This window comes from Hydra viridissima, unplaced genomic scaffold (assembly GCF_058129835.1).
Source record: "Hydra viridissima isolate aposymbiotic clone 2 unplaced genomic scaffold, HvirCarnegie_v1 scaffold_11, whole genome shotgun sequence".
NCBI classification, from domain to species: Eukaryota; Metazoa; Cnidaria; class Hydrozoa; order Anthoathecata; family Hydridae; genus Hydra; species Hydra viridissima.
In genome coordinates, this window is record NW_028324310.1 from 5,672,777 (window position 1) to 5,691,356 (window position 18,580).

The 18,580-nt window shown below is 29.7% G+C and overlaps 2 protein-coding genes and 1 pseudogene across 6 annotated transcripts in view; 1 reads left to right on the top strand and 2 right to left on the bottom strand.

Moving 5' to 3' along the window:
• LOC145187652 (uncharacterized) overlaps positions 1-18,580 on the top strand; it is a 171,854-nt gene that overhangs the window by 52,232 nt on the left and 101,042 nt on the right. The gene's annotated exons all lie outside the window — the stretch shown is intronic.
• LOC145190858 (coiled-coil domain-containing protein 39-like) overlaps positions 1-18,580 on the bottom strand; it is a 30,126-nt gene that overhangs the window by 8,960 nt on the left and 2,586 nt on the right. For all 5 annotated transcript variants that reach the window (XR_016445160.1, XM_090067346.1, XM_090067349.1 and 2 more), the window contains 7 exons: positions 16,257-16,345; positions 14,599-14,757; positions 10,251-10,343; positions 7,791-7,979; positions 7,575-7,706; positions 7,183-7,286; positions 6,889-7,060 (listed from right to left, as the gene is read on the bottom strand). Coding sequence is in view for 4 of the 5 variants with exons in the window: in XM_090067346.1 (XP_089923472.1) it covers positions 6,889-7,060; positions 7,183-7,286; positions 7,575-7,706; positions 7,791-7,979; positions 10,251-10,343; positions 14,599-14,757; positions 16,257-16,345 (938 nt within the window). In the remaining variant the exon portion in view is untranslated. The remainder of the gene's footprint in view (positions 1-6,888; positions 7,061-7,182; positions 7,287-7,574; positions 7,707-7,790; positions 7,980-10,250; positions 10,344-14,598; positions 14,758-16,256; positions 16,346-18,580) is intronic.
• Positions 11,882-14,167, bottom strand: LOC149881874 (uncharacterized; annotated as a pseudogene).

Sequence of the window (18,580 nt, forward strand, 5' to 3'; positions counted from 1 at the left end):
CATATTATACACAAAAAACTGGATCAAGTGCTGAAGACCTAGAAAAATGTGTAAAATCAGAGACTAGGGGTCCATTACCAAGAGTCTGAAGATTTTGAAGAACACTCCATAAGTACAAACAAAAAGTACAAAAAAACCAAAACTGCAACCAAATCAGCAACATCTTCAAAGTTGTCAACCAGAAAAGCAGCAACCATTTATCAGCAGTTATCTCAAGATGGGGAATCTACCATGTTCATATCCACTATTTAAGAAGCTACTAAATTTAAAGAAGAATTGAAGAGAACATTACATTCTGAAAACTGGTCACTACATTTTGATGGGAAAATATATTAATCACCAAGAATATCAAGTGTTAGTGTTGAAGAATGAACAAAGAGAAGTTAAGTTACAAGCACTAGATCTACCAGACAGAAAAGCAGAAACGATTGTCAAAGACATAACAATCATTCTTTTATCCTGCAACTTGTAAAGATTTACAAACAGCTCAGGATAAAATTCAAGAATGGTAAAAAAGTAATTACTGAAACAGCAGGATGGCATAATGACATGAAGTTTCTATTTTATTTAGCTCGAGTTTTCCAGCTTTTTGAAAAATCTGGAGTATTTTCTAAAGTGAAGTTTCAGAAAATACCAAACTTAAGTAATGCAACAGAGAATTCCTGAGTAATATTAGCTCTTTTGGCATTTACACTTCTACCAGAGAGAAGAGACTCACTACTTGATATTTGTTAATTCATCTCTTATGCATGGTCAGATCATTGGTTTACTGACCAAATGACGACACCAAAATTATGAATGAAATGCTTTCCAGTGCATCAACTCTTTCTTTGCAATCAGATCTCGATTCAGCTTTTAAGTGGACTCAAGACTGGCTTGTGAAATTTAATATTTCAAAATATACGATCATACACTTTGGCTGAAATAACAAAAAACCACCCTTTTATATCAATGAACAAAAGTTAAACATAACAGAATCTGAAAGTGATCTTGGAGTAATCTTCTCAAGCAATCATGTAATAAAATGCGTAGGTAAAGCCAACCAAATGTTGGGTCGGATTAAAAAATGCTTCGTTTGCTTAGATATTAGACTGCTAAGAATTCTTTATGTTTCTTTTGTGCGACCACTGTTAGAGTTTTCAGTACAAGTTTGGTAACCTATTTGAAAGGGAGAAATTGAATTGTTAGAGAGAGTTCAACATCGTGCAACTCGATTAATACCATCACTTAAAAAAATGAACTATGAGTATTGTCTAAAAGCTCTCGACTTGACTACCTTGACAAAAAGAAAACAACGAGGGGATATGTTTCAACTTTTTAAATTCTTCAACGATTTTAACGATTTGGAAACAATAAAAAAAATTAGTATTCAAAAAACTCAAACAAGAGGTAACAGCTTTAAATATGTCAAAGAAATCACTAAGCAAGCATGTCGTGAAAACTTTTTACTTAATAGATTGGTCAATTTATGGAATAGCTTGCCAAGTGAGTTGGTTAAAGCACAATCAGTTAACAGTTTTAAAGCAGGTCTTGATTGCTGGATGAGCAGCAATTAAGCGAATCGGCTGTCATAGTGTGTTGATACCACACTCACTGGCTCACACCAGTTACAGCATTTACTAATACTAATACTAATGTACGATTCAGGTGATTATCAGAAGCTATGTAGTAGCTTGCAAGTTCACAAGAAAGCGTTGAACTCTGTGAAAAAGTTTTAGAGTCAGGAACCATCAAGACTGGAAATACCCAAAATAAATCAATATGCAGAATGGGCAATCAAGTGGCTTCAAGAACTTTTTGATGTCTGTAAAAAGAAAGAGAACCTTAAGCTTAGATTTATTTTGTTTAGCGAAACATAAGAATAGAATAATATGCTTTAATTAAACTAAATACTTCACATTCTTTTTTGTTTTATGCAGTAGATTTTTTTTATTATAGAAATACTATTTAAGCTTGTAATCTTATACTCATTTGTAATTTAATTTTGTTACACTGTAACAAAAAACTGTTAAATGCTTAAAATCAAATAAGTACTCTCCATATATAGAAATTAGAATTTAAAAATTTCAATTGTAAAATTGTTTAATCTTTTATCCATACCCTTATATGGTAAAATCAAATTTTTGGTTTGTGCATGAACTTTTTCAAAAAAGAAATCAAATTAATGTCTTTTTCATGAGTTTTGAATGAAATCAAAAAAGTCATAACTCTAATTATTTTTAAATCATGTATGTATGTATGTATGTATGTATGTATGTATGTATGTATGTATGTATGTATGTATGTATGTATGTATGTATGTATGTATGTATGTATGTATGTATGTATGTATGTATGTATGTATGTATGTATGTATGTATGTATGTATGTATGTATGTATGTATGTATGTATGTATGCATGCATGCATGTATGTATGTGATGTATGTATGTATATACATATTAGGGTGGCCCAAAAAAACTTTTTGTCATATTTTTTTGTAGTAATTTTTTTTTTGTGTTTCCTTTGATTTCAAAACAGCACAGAAAAAATTTCATGAATATATGACTTCATTTAGTATTGCCTCATTGACACTGAAATTTTAAATCATTTTGAATGAATTTTGAATGTATTTGTATATAAAGCACACAGAAAATACTGAAAGGTTCTGGAAAAATTTAGAAAACTCTAGAAGTTTTGATTTTCAAATAAATAACCAGCTTCACCAGTGCATTTCAATTTAGTTACAAAAATAAAGTATTATAAGATCAAGTGTTGTGGCTATATATATATATATATATATATATATATATATATATATATATATATATATATATATATATATATATATATATATATATATATATATATATATATATATATATATATATATATATATCATTTATTTAGTTATGACTACTAAGTTGAAAACTGTTGTTCATTTAATTGGTGAATTTAATCTCTGCAATGTCATTCGACACAACTGCGACAAACACAGACCACATCAATGGAACATGTGCTATTCTTGAAAAGAAATTGAGTAAGAAGCTGCTTTGGTTAGTGAACAGACATCAAATACTTGAGGTGATATGTGCAGAAGTCTTCAAAAGACATTTGGAAGTAGTACAACTGGACCAGATGTGCTGCTATTCAATCACTTTAAGACGTTTTGGCCAAAAATAAGACAGGCAGAATTTAATATATGCCACGATGTTCGACTGGAGCAAAATCTCAAGCCATTAAAAGAAGAAGTCATCACATTTTGTTCAAATATCCTCCAAGTGAAAGACAACTCAAGATGTTTACCATATGAAGATTACAAAGAATTTTTGACTCTCAATCTTACCTTCCTAGGAGGAACCCTCCCCCCCCTCCTTGAAGTGCATTTTCTTATTCCAAGAGGTTATCACTATGCAAGGATTAACCTAAATCATGAAGATTTATCTCTTTCATCATCAATTCAAGCTGACTAAGCATGAAGACAAATCCATTACAGAATTTGCTATCTTTGCATCCTTGGTTTACATTAAAGCTTGGATTCAGTGTCCCATTCCAGCAGATGCACCTCTGAATGGTGTGGATTTGATCAAGCTTCTTATTGATTATAAGGATATTTCTCCTTCCATTTCTCAGGCTGTATTGAAAACAATTGGCCGAGATCTCTGTTACCTTAGTGCAGAACTCATTACTCTGGTTCTCTTCTCTCAGTGTGTGTCAGATGATGAGAAAAACAGCCTTGCTGCTTGCTTGAGGCAACACATCCAGAAATCTTCTGATGATCAGAAAGAAGAAAGGTGCATCCGCAACACAAACGATCCTTCAGCACTTCATAATGTGACATTAAAGGATTTTTTAATCTTTTCACCACTGCTCTTCTTTAATGCTCTTCTGTTTCCCACAAATTTTCTCATGACTGTTGCTTCCACCAGGCAACAAACTCCATCCTTTCAGAAGGCAACAGCAGTGGTCTCTTGCTTGAAAGTTGTCAATGACTGTGCCGAGAGGGGAATTGCACTGGCATCATCATTCAACTCATCTCAAACCAAATCAGAGGAGGAAAAGCAGTACTTGCTCCAAATTGTTGAACAGTATCCCAAAGAGTTTCCAGATGCAAAAAAATCAACTGTGCTAAAGAGATCACAACTTGAAGACCTTCAGGACTCAAAAAATTCAGACTAAAAAACTTTTAAGATTTATTTTTCAATGGCGTACTTAGAACTACTCCGCAATACAGTCAGGTTAAAGTTTCATGTAGCTAGTATTATTTTACTGTTTAATTCCTACTGTGCAATATAATTGTTCTATGTATCTGAAAAACAGCATTTTAAACTTTGCAAAATTTTCATTCAATACAACTGCTGAATACCATAAAACACAAGATAACAAGTGCACTGAGATGTATTTATAGGAGCCCAAGTGTGAAATTTGGTATATACATGTTTCAAATCCCAGTGAAACAACTTTGTTTTTTGCCATTATAAAGTGAACTACCCTAATATATATATATATATATATATATATATATATATATATATATATATATATATATATATATATATATATATATATATATATATATATATATAAAGGGTGTTTTTTTTAGAGGTATAGAACTTTAAATTGCAATAAAACAACAATGGATTATTCGATTGACAAGAATTTTTTTTTATTAGAAAGATAATCTTGTGGCATTACATTTTAAATATAATTTCTGGCATATGACCGCCACGGCTGGCTCGGATGTAGTCCAATCTGGACGTCCAATTTTCGATGACTTTTTCCAACATTTGTGGCCGTATATCGGCAATAACACGGCGAATGTTGTCTTCCAAATGGTCAAGCGTTTGTGGTTTATCCGCATAGACTAATGACTTTACATAGCCCCACAGAAAGTAGTCTAGCGGTGTTAAATCACAAGATCTTGGAGGCCAATTCACAGGTCCAAAACGTGAAATTAGGCGGTCACCAAACGTGTCTTTCAATAAATCGATTGTGGCACAAGCTGTGTGACATGTTGCGCCGTCTTGTTGAAACCACAGCTCCTGGACATCATGGTGTTCAATTCAGGAATGAAAAAGTTTGTAATCATGGCTCTATACCTATCACCATTGACTGTAACGTTCTGGCCATCATCATTTTTGAAGAAGTACGGACCAATGATTCCACCAGCCCATAAAGCGCACCAAACAGTCATTTTTTCTGGATGTAACGGTGTTTTGACATACACTTGAGGATTATCTTCACTCCAAATGCGGCAGTTTTGTTTGTTGACGTAACCATTCAACCAGAAGTGCGCTTCATCGCTAAAGAAAATTCGCTTATGAAAATCGGGAACAACGGCAATCTTGTTTTGGGCCCATTCGACGAATCTACGCCTTGCTTGATGATCGTTAGGCTTCAATTCTTGCACGAGTTGGATTTTGTAAGCACGCATACCAAGATGGCGATAGACTCATTCGGGTCTTCCGCAATGCTACGCTCTACAGTAGCAATAGCTTCTTCTGTACGCACCGTACGGCGTCTCTGGGGATGCGAGTTATCAATAAGAGTAAACGTGGTGCGAAAACGTTCCATGGTTAATCGAATTAACTGCTCTGATGGATGATTTTGTCAAGGATAAAATGGACGTAGAGCGCGATACGTATTCCGCACAGAACCATTATTTTTTTAAATAAAATTGAACTATTTGCAAGCGTTGTTCAGGAGTGAGTCTATTCATGATGAATTGCCAAACCAAACTGAGAATAAATCACTTGTCACCTGTTAAATCGGTCGCCCTCTTGAACAGTAATGCCAACTTAAAGTTCTATACCTCTAAAAAAAACACCCTTTATATATATGTATGTATGTGTGTGTACGTGCGTGCGTGCGTGCGTGTGTGTGTGTTAATTAGCAAAGCCAAATTAAAAATTTTAGTAAACTGTACTTGTTTCAACATGTACTCGACATTGTGCTTAAAACCCATGGAGGATCGACAAAAGGACTTATCAGCCTTCTAGAATCTCAACTCAAAATCAACTTAGAGGTCAGGAGAAGTTTGAACAACCCTCATCCTGATGTCAAACAACTTAAATTGAACTATTGCTTAACCTATTGCTTGTAATGGAAAAAGGTGTTACCGAAAAGTGATCAAATGTGTGATGTATTTTCAACTCAAGATTATTTACTAGTAAAATATTCTAAAAAACTAATTTATTCTTCATTTACTGATAATTTCCTGCTATAACAAAAACTGACAATCCCTACAGTCAACATAAAAAGCAAAAAATGCTTTATCTAGAAATGTAGATATTTTAAATTCAAGGTTGCAAAAATTACAGCTTAAAAAATTTTTGACTTTACACATTCCAATGTGTAATCTTGAAAACCTGATAAAGAAAAAAAGCAACTTTGATGAAGACCCACTCTCTACTTTGCTTTACCTGGAGAGAGATTGACACTGGAAATGCCTGCAATATACAATCAGCAACCATAGCTCAATCAGCTTCAGGAGGACAAGGGTTTAGGAAATGTAATTATGTTTGTCCCAAAAATTACAAATCAAACTACTGCAGATGCTTTAAAAGTAAATTAATAAAGTAACACTTAACAAACTATTTAATTAAGAAAACTTTCTGCTGTTATTTTATAGTGCATTTTTGCTGATTAATTTTGGTAATTTTATGAATGCACAAATCAATAACAACTAACCAGTAAAATTATAAATTTTGAAAACATTAAAGTCAGAAAATACCAGAATTTCCTATAGAACCGATTAGTGAAATTGTAAATTGACAAATTCACTAAAAATGCAAGGGATTTTGCAAATTTCCTGGCTCTTTGAATTTTCTGTAACAAGTTTAAATAATATTTAATATGGAATAACTTCAATATAACTTAATTGAAAAATATAAAGTATATCAATTCATACTTGAACATCATGAAGCTGAGAAAGCTCTTTTTCAACATCTTTATATAAGGCTTCTTCTTTTTTCAAAGAGGATTTAAGCATTTGAGCTCTTTCTTCAGCAGTTAGTTGCATGCTTTTTGCTGATTTGTAGTGCTCATGCACCTCTTGATTTTTAAGTTGAGCTTGATTAAGGCTATTATAAATTAGAAATAATTAGATTATAAAATCTTTGGAATCTTTAGAAGTATTCATGTTGAAATAATGTAGCTACTTAGAAAAGTTATGCTTAATTGTTTTACAAAGTATAAAACTCACTTTTCCTCATTAGCATAAATTTCTTTTTTTATTTCAATTCCTGCTTTTCTAGCATTATCAAGGTCTCTTGCAGCTTTATCCACAGAATACTTCAGAGTTTCAAGCTAAGGAAAAAATTATATCAGAATTTTGGTTTAAATTTAGAAAATCTTCAATTTATCTAAAATTTCAAACCCCATTTTTGGGCACTATAGATAAATTTATGTATCTATAATGCCCAAAAATTAAAGTAAAAAAAAAAAAAAGAACTGAAAAATCAATCTCCATTATTAGAACTAAGAAAAATTTTAGAACAAATCTAGAAGAATATACTTAAAAAACACTACTAAAAATGTAAATATTATTGGAAAAAAGAATAGGTAGTAAAAATGCAAGAAGGAAAAGTTGAATACCTCATCTTGAAATTCCATTCTTTTAGTTTCCATATCTTGATAATTAAGTCGTAAAACTGTTGCCTGTCGCTCAGAAGCTGAAATTTTTTTCTCTTTTTCTTTGTTGTTAGTTAACTCATTATCCAAAAATTGCTGTTTTTTTTTAAAAAAAAAAAAAAAAAAAAAAAAATCATTTTACAAATTACAAATGTTAAATAATTTTTTTTACAGAAGTACCTGTCTCTCTTTCAAGCTATTTTGCTTGTTTTTAAATTCTAATTTTAATTCCATAAGCTGTAGTGAAGCATTATCCATCTCTAAGTCACGCTTCTGCATTTGCTGTATAGTTAGCTCCCATTGATGCAAAAGGGCCTTGCGAACTTTATGAGCTTCTCGATATGCTTCAGCTATTTTATCCAACTCTAACTAAAAAAGAAAAGAAGAATTTTACATAGATTACCATCAGCTTTGAAAAATTACAAATTTGAAAAACTTTAAGCACTTTTTCTCCTCTTATTTGACTGGTATGACTTTTGATATTCCTCAAATGAGAAAAAGAAAGTGCACCTGGATATTATCAAGTTTAAATGTGTAACATTTTTAAAACTGAGATAAATTCCCAATGAATAACAGAGTGGACCTTGAAGTATGCATAAATAATGAAATTGAGCAGAACATATACTTCAGATTTTAAAAGTAATTATCAATCAACTATTCATACTATCTGTGATTGTGTATGTAAATGTGAATGAGTTAACATTAACATTACTTGTGCTAAAATTGATTACAATAATACAAATAGCACTAATACACTTCAGCAGGAAGAGGCATAAAGTTTGTGTCAGAAACTTTAGTCTTACCTAGACTACTTTATGTCAAGTCAAAAGGAAAAAATAAGTCATTATTCTCTTAAAAGTTACACTTGCCTAAGGCTTTTAGAATTAAGGAGAACAAAACAATACTCAACAAGCAGCCAGTAATATTTCCTAGAAATCGGAAACCATTTCCATTATTACAAGGAAATTATTTTGTATTAGAGATTAATGAGGTATTGTAATGGAATTATTCTCATTCTAATTATTTTTTGATTATTGGGAATAGAAATTGGCATTACTTTAACACAGTGACTGAAAATACAAATGGAAATTAATCCAATTCAAGTTTAGAAAAAGTAAGGGAATTGCTCTGAAAATAATTGTATAAAAGAGTGTACAAATAAGAAGTAGGAATCTTGTTTAGATTCCATACATAGGGAAAAGAATGGAAAATCTTTTAGCTTATAGAAATTAAAAGTAGGAACAAAAATCCACAATCAAAAGTTACTGGTGAACTAATTTAAAAAAAGGTAAAAATTCATCAATGTGGAACTAAAATTAATGATAAAATGTAAGCAATTTTGATGCCCATTTGAAGCTCTTTCGCCAGTAAGCACATGAGAGTTGCATAAAAAAGAAAAGTATAAAACAATTTGTGGCCTGAAGAATCTGAAGATCACCATGTAGAAATTAATGAATATAATAAAGATCATTATCAGTATCAATTACCATTTTGAATCAAAATTTCAAGATGGTTAGTATACTAGTTTGTTAAATTAATAGTTAATTTTTTTTACTTATTATTTTTTTAAATTTGTTTTTAATAATTTTATTTATTTATTTATTTAATTTGGTTTTTATTTATCTATTTGATCATTAAAAATTATATACCATTTAAATGACAACTCACTTATGATAAAAAGATGTTGTGCATTTATTACCTTATTATCTAAAACACTATGCTTTAGATAATGTAATAAATATAAATAATAGTATCATTTATATGAAATTCAATAAAACATTTTTATTTTTAAATTTTTTTATTTGAATATAACTTTTAAATGTTGAATGAAAAATGTCTAAGAATTCATCTTCAATACTCCAAATTGGTGAAAGCAAACCAAGCATATCTGTTTCACCAAATAACTCAAAGCTGCCTGAAAAATGCTACTCAATGTTAGCACCTGGACACACTCAAAACAATTCTACTTCAATTGCTGTAACAAAATTTGATTTTTCTTGCTATAAGTCTAGGAAGCAATCAAGCTGACCAAGTGTTTTCAGGTAAATTAAAAAATAACATCAAAATTGACTGCATTTCAAAGTTACATCCTTTTTGAGGCTTGTTATCATAGAATATGTGATCCTTTTAGAAAAAAGCATTAGTTTAAAAAGGTAATACAAATTTATTTAGCTTACTTTATAATTGAAAAACAAAACATAAAATCAAGTTAAATCAAGTTAAATTGTTTTTTTTTATTAAAATATATATATTAAAAAAAAAAGATAAAGATCACAAATAATTTTAATGTTTACGTCTTTAAAAAATACCTATAAACCTTGTTAAAAACATATTAATTTGCATTCATAATTTGTATTAATTTTGAAAATAAAAAATTTTCCAACATTAAGTAAGTTGAAAGTTATTAAAATTAATATTAGTTTATGAACTAGATAAACTTTATATACTTTTAAAAACTCTTCTGCCACCTGCAAAAATAGCAATTGAATTTGGAATATGTAACATTTAAAAATAAGTGAATACTTTGAATACTGAATCACACAAACTTGTGATTCTTGCATGAATTTATTTGAAAAGATAAGAAAAGATTTTTCTATTGTATTAATTCTGATCTTAAAAATTCATAAAAAGATGAATTACCTGTGATGTTAAAGTATGTGCTATTTCTTGCTCTAAAGATCTTCTTTTCTGGCAGCATTTTTCTATTAACTTTTCTTGTATTAATGATAATTGCTATAATAAAATATTGAATTTGAGGTGAATACTGGCATAATGATAATTTTATTGTATTCAAAAGGATGAATATATTTTACTATTGTTATAAATATTTTTTGATTAAAATTTTTTGCATCATTCTGTAAATTATTGCACTCTAATTTAATTTTAGCATACAGTAACAGAAAGTATTTAAAGTGTTAAAACAATTAATATATATAGGGATATGTATAATAGTATGGTTCAATTTTTCCCTACATTTTTTTTTTTTTTTTTTTTTTGAGTTCTGTAACAAAAAGCAATATTTGGTGAATACAGCAGTTGGGCTTAAACAAATGTTGCCAATTGTGCTGAAAATTTATTTTGTCATGTCTTCTATGTTCTATTTGTTTTTATTTTAGTGCTTAGATCAATTTTATTTAAAAAATTAATGCTTATAATTATGAATATAATTTTTTAAACAAATAATTTTTTTTATGACCAGAAACATTTATTTAACAATAGGCAGAAAATGATTGTGAAAATAATAACAAGAGATTTTGATCAAAATGTTTTAACTTCTTTGCTTTTAAAGGATATATTTGTTAACAGGCATAAAAAGCTACCAAAATACCAGATTTCTTTTAAAAGAAACTTTTCAAACAATTTACATTACTAATAATACAAACTCATAATTTATTACTTTTATTTCCAAATTAAACTTAGTAAAAAAACACAACTGCTCTTTATGCTTGAACAAATATATTTTCTGTCTCACTTATAATATAGGAAATTCAATGCCTTTTTCTTAAAAAAAGATAATATTTGCCAAAATGAATAACAAAGGCTCTTTTTAAGCACATAATGTATTTAATATTTTTAAAATCCAAAAAGCACTTTGTCAAGAACTGTATTTTATCTTTTTTTTTTATTAATAAACTGTGTTTCTTGAAGAAGTTTGAAAACAAATTTGAAGAAATGCTGTGAATAATAAAATACAAATATATGTGAAGCTTACTAAAACAAAAGCCATCTCAAATTAAAATTTGTAATAGGGTAATTCCACATCAAATCACCCAGTCCATTGAACCATGTGTCTTCCTTTTGTGTTATATTTTGACACATTATTCCTTATTATAAAAAAATATTACATGCAAAATTTCAGCTAAAAATGTTGAGCAGTTGACAAGATACTGCAATTTTAATATTGACCTGGTTTCCCAAAATGACCCGGTTTTCATAACATTCTGAAAAAACATTTTTCTTAAAAAAATAAGAAATAAAAATGGCAAAAATATGAAAATAAACATATATAATGTTTTTTTGATGCTGAATTCAATAAAAGTACTTAAAATGCTCAAATATAAAAGGAACGTGCTTAAAAGTTAATAAAACAACTAGTTTCTATAAACCAACTTTGGGGCCCAATATCTCAAAACACCCCTGTCAAATTTTTTTTTTTGCTGTTAATATTTTCAACTGCTTATAATCTTACTAGGCACAAAAAATCTAACTGGAAAAACAACTGAAACATATGGAACTTTAATTTCAAAGATCTATTACTTTTTCAAGAAATTCCCAAAAAATATTTGTAAATGAAATAAAAATAAGTTAATCGTAATTTAAACAGTCACTTAAATATACAAGATTTTTAAAGGTATCGAAGATGTAAGTTATTTTGACTGTGTCTGTAATAGTTTACAATATTGTTCCCATTTTACTTGTACTTCCTCTATTTCAGCATTTTCAAACACATAGTTTCTGCCGGAACTAGAGCAAGCTTGTGGAACAGATAGTTTTTTCAATATGTTGGTGTTGGGAATAAAACAGTAGTTGTCTCTTTCAGGCCAGTTAAAACAGATTGATGGACCATTTGGGTGAAGAAATTTAACTTTAGCATCAACTTCTTCTAGGTTGGATTTAGTTACAATGCCGATCCATTACTACACAGACTACAGCTACATAACAACCTAAAGCAACAGTATCAAGTTGAAATATATCTTGTTTTTTTTTAAGATTGTGGATTATTAAACAATTAATGTCCGTACTACACCTCTTTGCCCCAACCCTGTAATCTCCAAGATCATAAATTGATGAAAGCTACCAGTACCAGGTAGAGTTGTTACACCAGTGTACCTTTCTTTTTGCTCTTCATGTTGCAATTGTAAGTCCAATCCCTTTATGTAAATGAAGTTAACAACCTTGATTTTCTCAATACAAAATTCATACATAGCTTCTGATGTGAGAATTTGGTTTCTGTATGGTCGTTTTAAACTTTTTTGTGCTGTTAACCTTTTTACAGTACCGCCAATCCCATTGCATGGTGACTTTCCATGGGACGTGGCAAAAAAGTTCCATTCAACTTTAAGGTCAAATTCACTTTCTAAGGTCAAATTCACATAGATTGTAAAAGCTTTTACAATTTTTGTACTGCCCTGCGCAACCATCAGTGAATATATGTAATTTAGACAGATTGGAAAATTTTTTGATAAAGAAATAATTCAAACCTTTTCAGAATCCCTCTGTTGTATATTTTTTTACACTGATAGATATTGGTTATTTTCTTTATAGATATATTTATATATATATACAATCTGCATATATATATATGAAATATATATATGAAATTGTTAATTTGTTAAAATTTAAATAAAATTTACCAATAAATATTGTTTTATAACTGAACTTTTTATAAACTAGATATTATAAACTTTTACAAAATATAGTTGTCAAAATTTTAAAAACAAATGCACATCAATATCACACTTATTCAGTTTTTATATAAAAACAAAACAGGATGTTTTTTTCAGTTGTTAAGATCAAATAACTAAGTTATCATATAATTAAGACTTCCTTAAATATAACAAAATTCTTTTTTTTTTTTTTTAAGGAGTCTATAAACTAAATATAATATTTTACAGAACTCTATTTGCATTTTTTTTTAAATAATTTCTTTAAAAAGTAATAGATCATTGAAATTAAAGCTCCATATGTTTCAGTTGTTTTTCCAGTTAGATTTTTTGTGCCTAGTAAGATTATAAGCAGTTGAAAATATTAACAGCAAAAAAAAAAAAAAATTTGACAGGGGTGTTTTGAGATATTGGGCCCCAAAGTTGGTTTAAAGAAACTAGTTGTTTTATTAACTTTTAAGCATGTTCCTTTTATATTTGAGCATTTTAAGTACTTTTATTGAATTCAGCATCAAAAAAACATTATATACGTTTATTTTCATATTTTTGCCATTTTTATTTCTTATTTTTTTAAGAAAAATGTTTTTTTAGAATGTTATGAAAACCGGGTCATTTTGGGAAACCAGGTCAATATTAAAATTGCAGTATCTTGTCAACCGCTCAACATTTTTAGCTGAAATTTTATGTGTTAACTTTTCTTTTTAAGATGCAACAGCCAAAGAAATTTTTAAAAAATTTGAGGACCCATGGTTCAAAATTTTCTAAATTTTGGGTGATTTTATGCGGAATTACCCAATACAAAGTTATCTTATATAGTGAAAATTATTACCAGAATTTTTTATTAAAATTGGACCAAAATAAAAGTAAAGATAAAAATTTAAGGTACTAAGATAATAAGGTTTAAATACTTTAACTGGTATTGCTGTTATGTTCTAGCCTGTGCTACTGTAATTTGGCTGTATTCTTTAATGCTGAAGGAATACAGCCTTTCAAATAACAGTAGAACTGGCTACAACATTTGTGTTTAAAGCAAGTTTAAATTCTTTAATCTTATCTTCACTCATCAATTCTAGCTTAACTGTAAACTGATCTATAAGTCTTTAAAGGAAAAAACTGTAGTAAGTATTTACTCCATGCATATAAAAAGTTTATTTTACTTTGAAGTATATTCATTAACTTTCTGATGATAATGTAACTTGTTTTGTAAGATTACACTAACTCTTTATTTTCTTGGTTAAAAATGTTTGAAATTTTTTCACTGGAAACATTTTAAGAGTGCTTTGCATTAATACTTTTTAACATTTTCAAAATAATGCATAGAATATAGAAAATTTTGGTAAAAATTGTAGGCATTACCTACACACTTTTTAATAAAAAGGCATTTGCAAAGAAATCTTTTGTTTAAATAAAAAAATCAATAGAGAGAAAATAAGAATTATACAAGAACATTTTGCAGCTGATGATAAGGTCTAGGAGAATACAGGAACTCCAAAACACTTTAACACAGCAGTTCAAAATAACATTTTATCACATAAATATTTTCATATATCAGCACCAATAAAAAGTAAAAAAAGTACACTTTGCTTTGCAGATTTCACAATTACCTTAATTTTGCCCTCATCATCTTTTGCATACTTGTATAAAATCATTGAATCTTCATCTTGTTTTGCTGATTCATCCATCCAAGAATCTAAAGCCTGTTGATCCCAACTCATTTGCTCTTTTATTTGTTCAAGTTTGTGAATATTTTTAAAGATGTTACTCTAAATTTAAATTAAATATTAAAAATTAACAATATCATGAAAATATCATGAAAATTACTAGAAAATTATTTATTTTTTTTTAAGTATATCATTAAATTTAAATTGTTAATAAAGTTATCTAGTTTCAACAACCACATAAATAAGAGTAAGAATTAAATTTTTGAAAGAGGGGCTGCATGAAATTTTAGAGAGCTGACTGAAAAAATAAAAGCTGTTTAGAAAAGCTAAACATTCCCAATCTGAGGGAATACAGATACTAGATCCATCCATATAGTTTCTTTTTTCATGATCATGAAGTATACATGACAACTGAGAGACATAAATAGTTGGGTATCACTCAAATCTACACCACCCTCCCCTTGAAGTATGGTTGAAAATCACATAAAAAACAATTTTTGCATGACAGGAAAAATATTTCTCTACAACTAAAATATCACTAACAAGTTCTCTTGTTCACTAAAAAAAAAAAATAGACAAACAAATTTTAAAATTGATTTCCTTACTATATTGTTCTCAAACCAACTGCAAATCAAAACTATTTCATCAATTAATGATGTTTTGATGATTTTAAATGTTCCATGAAAGGTGACATAAAACCAGTAAAGATGACCAGTTTAGTCAAAATTTAGATTTTTTTCTTGAGATTTTTTGAAGATCTGAAAGTTGAAATACATAGAAATGGGTCAAAAAGCAGTGAATGAAGCAACAAAGTGACAGATTATAGATATAAAGAATGGTTCAGGCTCAGCAACATAGAAACAGCAAGAAGATTATAAATTTCCAAAAATGGCATTAACAAAATACTCCAAAAAGATTCAAAACGGCAGGTATCCAACACCATTTTAAATATAGAAGGTAAAAAAATATATATGTTTCTACAAATAGAGATTAAAATATTGTAGTTAGGAAAAAGCTTTATACAATCATTAGAAAACCAATCATGACAAGAAAAAAGACAAAATTAAAATGTTAAGGAGAGAATTGCTTGGTCTTTGGAAAAGTGAAAATTTTTATGGAGCAGAATTTTGTAATTTGTTTACATTTACATAGAGACACTTGAGAACTGCATGGTTCCATAACAGACATGCTGGCTGATCAAAAAGAATGATAGCAGTTTCAAGATATGGTTCATAGTCAAGTTTGGGTAGAACAAAATCTAATAAATGTAATGCCCTGCCTAGCTCAATCACTAAAGTTGAATCCAATCAAATCTATTTGTACTTGGATGGGCAAAAAATTAGTCAAAGCTCAAATAAGTTCCCCAAGATCCTAAAACAAGACATATGGGGGAATATTTTAAATAGGTTTGACTTTTGTTGTGCCAATTTTCATTTAATCTATTAATTGTATTATTGTGTTTAATAACATTTGAAAATGTTGTTAAACTTTATTCTTTTTCAGAAAATGTAAACTTAGATAAATCCCCATAAAACATGTTTTTTGAAAATAGATGTTCAGAACAGTACAAAAACTGTGTCTCTTTAATGTGAGTAACAAACCTCATAGAGTTTTTTTCTTTCTTTTATCTCAAGCAGTTCTGTTTCTAAGCGCTGAGTTTCACTACGCAAACGCTCTTCTTCCCTTTCAGCTAAAAGAAAAAAATCTTGATTATAACAGGGATTTAAATCAGCAACCTGTAAAATAAATAAACAAAGATCCAAATCTCATATATTTTATAAAATTTAAAAACTTCACTTAAAAAAGAATGTTTATAAACAATGAAAAAAATATTTACATAGAAGAATTAAAACAAGTGTACACTAAAAGATAATACAAAAACATAAGTTAAACAAGATAAAAATTGTAAATAACTCTTTTTATCTTACATCCATGCATGAATGCATGTATGTATGTATGTATGTATGTATGTATGTATGTATGTATGTATGTATGTATGTATGTATGTATGTATGTATGTATGTATGTATGTATGTATGTATGTATGTATGTATGTATGTATGTATGTATGCATGTATGCTATACAAATCCAAACCATTCAAGCAATCTCAACCAAATTCTACATAAGCCCCACATTTTACCTGGGAAAAGTTTAAGCGAAAGTTTGGTTCCAAAATTTTGACCCTGTAGGGTACCTTATTTAGTAAGGGTCCACCCCAGTTACTACAGTAAGTACCGCAGGGAGGCAAATTTTGAAAAACTTCTTTTACAAAAGTTGTTCATCATGACAGGTTTGTATAACAAAATTTTCATCTTTTTCAAAAATCCAATTATGTACATGTGCTAAAACCTTTTGAGGAAGCTACTGTTTTTTAAGACATGCCTTTTTCCAGAAAAAGTGGTTTACTGGTTCACCATTAGGTCTCCCTCCCATTTTCTAGGAAAAGGCATTGTTGTTAAAGAAAAGTCTTTTCCCAGAAAAAATGTATACTAGTTTACCACTATAATTCACTCCCATTTTCTGGGAAAATGCAGTATTCTTTGTTAATTTAAATTGGTGCTGACAGACTTTTTTAAGCTCTTCAAAATAATGTAATTTTTATTAACTAAGAAAAGAACTTTATTTGGATGAACATCACAAAATGCAAAGAGAGTGTCAAAATAAAGAAGCAACTAAACACCTGCAGAAAGAGAGAGCAGGCTGACTGATATAATTAATAGAGCTATTGAATCATCTGCAGAAAGACAAAGCAGGCTGACATATGAGGGAAAGAGCATCTACAAACAGAGCCAATGAATCCATCTGCAGAGAGAGAAAACAGGTTGACAGAAAAGAAAGCAAGATGTGTATTTGTCAGGGCCAGAGAAAATGAAAGAAACTTAAAAAATGCTGCTTTTTCCTGCAATCCAATCGTTAACTACCAAAATTATCCAAAAATTCAACTTGGAAAAATGGATGTTGTCTGTGTGCATTGTGGAGCACTAAAATGGAAGGATGAAGTTCCAGAACTATGTAGTTCAATTGGTTGAAGAACTACGCTGTTCAGGCGGAGGAAGAATTATGCTGTTCAGGTGGAGGAAGAACTATGCTGTTCAAGTGCAGGAAGTTGAAACTTCCTTCACTTCCATCACCAACAGAAACATTGAAATCTCTGATGTCAGGTACTAACCTAACTTTAAAGTATTTCTTAGACAATGTAAGAAGGTACAACTCATGTTTTTAACTCACCCCATTTGGTGCTACAAGGGAAATTCATGAAGGAGGATTCATGACAACATTTAAAGTTCAAGGACAGATAAATCATTGTATGGGCCTATTACTTCCTACAGAAGGAGGGAGTCCCCAATTTCTTCAGATCTACTATATGGGAAATTCAGAAGTAGAGGTACAACAAAGTTGTTCTATAATTCCAAACACAAGACTTGATATAGTCATGAACCTACAGCAATTATTCCACTCCAGTAATCCCTATGTACAACTTTTCAAAACTGCTCTTGAATGCATGCCAAGAGATGATTAAAAAATTGTAATTTGAGCTGACAAAACTCCACAAGGAGGGCATCAGAGGCTTTTTAATGCCCCAACATTTGATGAAGTGGCGATTGTGATTGTGGGTAATGATTTCCATAGCCATGACATTGTACTTCAAAAAAGAAATAACACATTGCAACGAGTGGCAGAAACTCACAGATCATATGATGCACTACAGTACTCTATAATCTTTTGGCTGGGCTAAGATGGCTATCACCTTAGAATACCTCAAAAGGACCCAACAACAGGAAACCCTTTAGGCAAGAAAGTGTTAGCCATGGACTTTTATGCCTCCTCAATAATAGGCAAAGCTGGTGAAGAAAATCACATTCTCAAATGCAAGCAGCTTTTCCATCAGTTCAATATAAATATGTATGCAAAGATTGAGAGTGA